This window comes from Pangasianodon hypophthalmus, chromosome 4, assembly GCF_027358585.1.
Source record: "Pangasianodon hypophthalmus isolate fPanHyp1 chromosome 4, fPanHyp1.pri, whole genome shotgun sequence".
Lineage (NCBI taxonomy): Eukaryota > Metazoa > Chordata > Actinopteri > Siluriformes > Pangasiidae > Pangasianodon > Pangasianodon hypophthalmus.
Window position 1 is genome coordinate 10,375,447 of NC_069713.1, and position 5,000 is coordinate 10,380,446.

At 44.3% G+C, this 5,000-nt stretch overlaps 1 protein-coding gene across 2 annotated transcripts in view; it reads left to right on the forward strand.

The window, feature by feature from the left end:
* Positions 1 to 5,000, forward strand: part of LOC113539871 (phosphofurin acidic cluster sorting protein 1) — a 61,311-nt gene that overhangs the window by 41,043 nt on the left and 15,268 nt on the right. Inside the window, exons 9-14 of one of the 2 annotated variants that reach the window (XM_034303600.2) lie at positions 672 to 832; positions 2,867 to 2,960; positions 3,453 to 3,533; positions 3,703 to 3,824; positions 3,979 to 4,111; positions 4,850 to 4,954. In XM_034303600.2, coding sequence (XP_034159491.1) covers positions 672 to 832; positions 2,867 to 2,960; positions 3,453 to 3,533; positions 3,703 to 3,824; positions 3,979 to 4,111; positions 4,850 to 4,954 — 696 coding nt within the window. Of the gene's footprint in view, positions 1 to 671; positions 833 to 2,866; positions 2,961 to 3,449; positions 3,534 to 3,702; positions 3,825 to 3,978; positions 4,112 to 4,849; positions 4,955 to 5,000 lie in introns of both variants that reach the window. The other variant, XM_034303599.2, reaches the window with a different exon arrangement.

Here is a 5,000-nt window from a genome sequence, read left to right on the forward strand (position 1 = left end):
TATATCGTTTAAGCTACATTTTTATTGCGTTAGCTAGATTTTTTTAGCCTCAGTTAGTCAATTAGATTAGCAACCAAATCATGGGACTGGGCAGCACTTTAGAGCGCACACTAACTCAGTGCGCTAGCTCATAAATTTATCATCTATCCACACTTGAAACCATGAGAAATCTCAGATGAGGCAATGTTAGCTACTTGTTACACTGGACTCCAAAGCCTCTTGTTAAGGCTACGACAATATTTTTAATAAAGGGAAGTGGAGAAGCAAGTAGCTTTTATTTTGATTGCTTGTCAGTCAGCTAACAGGCAGGGACAGCATAGCTACTGTAGGTCCTGATCAGAGAGCTTCATAATTAGAGTCACTTCATAATTAGAATCACTCGAGTTGATTCAGTTGTGTAAGTGTAAACACTAAACCTTCAGTGCTGTGACAGTGCAGTCGTTCTGCACTCTGCTCTCCTCCTCCCGCCCTCATGTTGAGACGTGTGTTTTGACAGATTCATGCTTTTATATTCGACACTCTCAGTTCGTTCATCCTTTTATTCATGACAGTCTCTGCCTTGCTCTCATCTTCACTTTCTCCTAGTGCTGAAAGGTGCTGAGGCTCTTAAAGCTGCATTCTGACATTCTGTGTGTGTGTGTGTGTGTGTGTGTGTGTGTGTGTGTGTGTAGGTCGGTTTCGGATTGGAGCACGTCTCAAGAGAGCAGATCCAGGAGGTTGAGGAGGACCTGGACGAGCTCTATGACAGCTTGGAGATGTATAACCCAAGTGACAGTGGTCCAGAGATGGAGGAGACGGACAGCATCCTGAGCACACCCAAACCTAAACTCAGGTCACACACACACACACACACACACACACACACACATTCATACAGTACAGTTTATATTACAGTGCCTTTGGAGTCTTGATTCGGGTGTGAATAATTTTCATTCTTTGAAGTTGCACAAGCATGCTTCTCTTCTCTCAAATAAAATGAGCAATTACAAAAACAAAAGTTAATGTGAAATGGTTTGAATAAAAAGTAGAAAATAAAAAGTGCAGTTTAAAAGAGCAGTAATAAATAGAATATTATTGTAAAATGCAGTGCAATAAGAGTGCAATACAGTCCCTGAGATCTAACATCACTGGAAGCTTGATGAAACAGGAAAGTCTTGAAATAATCATGTCTAATGTTAAGGCACTTCAGAGGCTCTGTGACAGCTGGTTCCATCTAAAAGCCGCGTAACAGCTAAAAGCCACTTCTCCATGCTCAGTGTTTACCTTCAGTATGAGTGTCTTCTGCTTGAGCAAACCCGACAGGTGTGTTAGTCCTAATCCATGTAGTGATTTTTATACAAGTACTCTGAAGTGAATTCTGTAGCACACTGTAGAGCCAATGTAGGGATTTAAGGATCCTTGTCTTTGGTTCATGTGAAAACTCTGGCAGTCCTTTTCCTTGTTATTTCCTGATAATAACAAATCTAATTTAAGCTAGTTAGATAGGTGATGCTAGCTAGGACTGGGCAGAGGTGTTAGGGTTACGTTGTTTGCGTCACTTGAGCATCTTTCTTTACTCCAGACAGCGCTTTTCTGGAAAACAGCACCCAGTGTGAAAGCAGTAACCACTCTTTACAGCCATGATGATCAGAAAAGCGTCTCAGAGCAATCCTTGAGGTCCTCCTTGAGGTCCTTGAGGAACAATCCTTGCGGAAGACCATATCAGGTTTCACTCCTGTCAGCCTAGAACAGGAATCTGATGCAACGCTGGGCACAGGTTCACCCAAACTGGACAGCTGAAGATTAGAAAAAGACCAGGTGACGTCCATATCATTGCCTTCAAGTTGTCAAAACTGTCCAGTTTGAGTGAGCTTACGCCCACTGTAGAGTCAGATTCTCGTTCTTAACTGACAGGAGTGGAACCCGATGTAATCTTCTGCTGTTGTAGTCCATCAGCCTCGAGTTTGAAGTGTTGTGCACTCTGAGATGTTTTTCTGCTCACCACGGTTGTAAAGAGTGGCTATTTGAGTAACCATAGCCTTCCTGTCTCTGGACAGAAGCATTTCCTCACACAGAACTGCTGCTGACTGGATGTTTTTTGTTTGTTTTTTGCACCATTCTGTGTAAATTCTAGAAACTGTTGTGTGTGAAAATCCCAGTAGATCAGCAGTTTCTGAAACACTCCATTCAGCTCATCCAGCAGCAACAGCCACCCCCCCAGTCAAAGTCCCTGAGATCACATTTTCCCATTATGATGATTGATGTGAATATGGACTGAAGCTCTTGATCTGCATGCTTTGTTTTGTATAACTGCTGAACTAAAACAGATGGTGCTACTGATTTTAGACACATAAACATGACTATTTATATCAAACTGACAGTCATGTGGGACAAGAAGAATTTAACAGTGAGGATGTATAAAGACAGAGACGGCCACACACACACACACATGCGCACACACACACACACACACACACACACACACACACACACACACACACACACAGATGGAGGTACAACTGCCCTCTGGTGGTGAGATAGGAATAGCAGTTTTTGGCACAGTAGCTCCAACACACACTCCATCATTACCAGAATCACTGTAATCAGCCAGTATCTCAGCCAGTTTAAATCCGTATAATCAGCCTGAAGCCGCTCCAGCCCAAACACACCGGCCAGCTTTATTACTGATTCAGTCTAACAGCTGATCTAAACACAGAATCCTGCCAGCGCGTAAACACAGCTTCAGCCAGCCGTCTGTAATCCACACACCCGGCCCATTTTTGCTCACACGTCCATCCATGAATAGAGATGAACACATTTGGAGCTTTTGGTCTGTTAATGAGGAGCAGGTGTAGAGATGATTTACCGTGTCGTTGTGTGTACGCAGGCCGTTCTTTGAGGGAATGTCGCAGTCCAGCTCTCAGACGGAAATCGGCAGCCTGAACAGCAAAGGAAGTCTGACCAGAGACCCCTTCAGCCCGGTGAGTGCATGAGGGTGTGAGGGGAAAGTGGTACACAATGGGAGTTGGAGTGATAGAGTGAGTGATGGGATAGAGAAAGGCATTGTGAGCAAAGCAGAGAAGTCTCTAGAAACTTTGCAACTACAAACTTTTATTTTCCGCCTGATTGACAGCAGCGTCTCCACGGCAACAACTCATCGACAGTGCTAGTGCTAGAAAAGCCAAGCACTCACATTGTTTATTAAAAATTGAGATTGTGTAGATTAACACTGTTATTAGTATCTAAGTAGGTAAACAAGATTTTAAGTGTGAATTAGTGGAAACTGTTCTAATACATATTAGCTACATTAGCTTAAATAACACGTCTTCGCTGATTAACACTTCTGCAGTGTGCAGTTATTGCGTAGGGCTTAGGTTCCCGACACGTTCTGCACATTTTTTGTGTGATTTCAGGGCAGACGCGTGTAACGTGTTACAGCTCAGTGTGTAACAGTTCCTGTGTTTCTCCAGCAGGGGGAGCAGCCTCCTTCTGACAAGATAAAACACTCACGCAGCCGCAACCTGGACGAGACGACGACCGAGCCGGACATTTCGGTGAGATACTCAAATAGATGGATCACACACACACGTTTCCTGCACTCATCTTGTTTGCTCTTTCTCAGTCTCAGTACATATTAAAACATAAATAATCATTAAAAACTGACTCTGTGTGCATGTGTGCATGTATGTGTGTGTGCATGTGTGCATGTGTGTGTGCTTGTAGGAGGTGATTGATCAGGAGCTGTTCCCGGAAGCAGCACCCTCCATTACTGTGTCTGTGGCTGAGAAACCACGTACACCACTGAAGACCAGCAAGAGCGAGGGGCAAACCATGCCTTCTCCTAGGTCTGCTTACACACACACACACACACATACACACACACACACACACACACACACACACACACACACACAGGACTAGAACACAGTTATACACACCTCAACATCCTCCAAGGCCTCAAATCAGAGATAAAGAGTGTGTGTGGTTGTGTGTGTGCAGGTTGGATGGGACACACACACCCCGGCAGAAACGCAGCACTCCAATGAAGGAGCGGCAGCTCTCTAAACCGCTGAGCGAACGAACCAACAGCTCAGACAGTGAGAGGTCACCTGAACTAGGACACAGTACACAGGTATACACACACACACACACACACACACACACACACACAGTCTATTCACTATTCACACATTAAGCCCATTTCCACTGAGATCCAGGACCTTTATTGAGGAACTACACAGCTCCTTGATGAGTTGCCTGCTCCACACTGCAGTCAAAACAGAGACACACTACACACATGGAGGAGGTTGAAAGTGAACACACACACACACACACACACACAAACACTTTTTTGGGGAAACATTCTGCTTTGTTACCCATGCCACTGGATCTGATATAAAACTAACTTCAGTAATCAAGTCGTAGATAAAGACAGGAGTGTAAAGTATCATTAAGCGGCTTAGTCATTCTGTGAAGCTTGTGTTCGACCAATCAGTGATGTCCAGTATCACAAGCTCCGCCCCCCTCAGTAGTTCCTGCTTCATAGAGAAGTATCAGCTCAGGAGCAGAAGCTGAACTAAATGCTGAACGACCCCAAATCTCAACTCTGCCCTGGTTTCTGAGTTCCTGAAAGATTCCTGTGAAGGAAATGCACTCATTATGAACACATCCTACACATCACACTGTGTTTCTCTCTCCATTTGTTTTTGTTTCTGTGGAGGAGTCAAATCTCTGAGGCTAAATAAGGAATGCTAATGCACTGTTTATTCTTGTTCCACAGATTCAATCTGAATTATTAATATTGAGCCGACTCATATAACCTGTGTGTGTCTGTGTGTGTGTCTGTGTGGCTGTGTGTGTGGGTGTGTAGGTCCTCAGGAAAGCTGTGTATGATCAGTTGAATCAGATTTTGTTGTCTGATGCAGCGTTACCCGAGAGCCTCGTCCTTGTTAATGGCACCGACTGGCAAGGCCAGGTAAGAATGGGTGTGTGTGTGTGTGTGTGTGTGTGTGTGTGTGTGT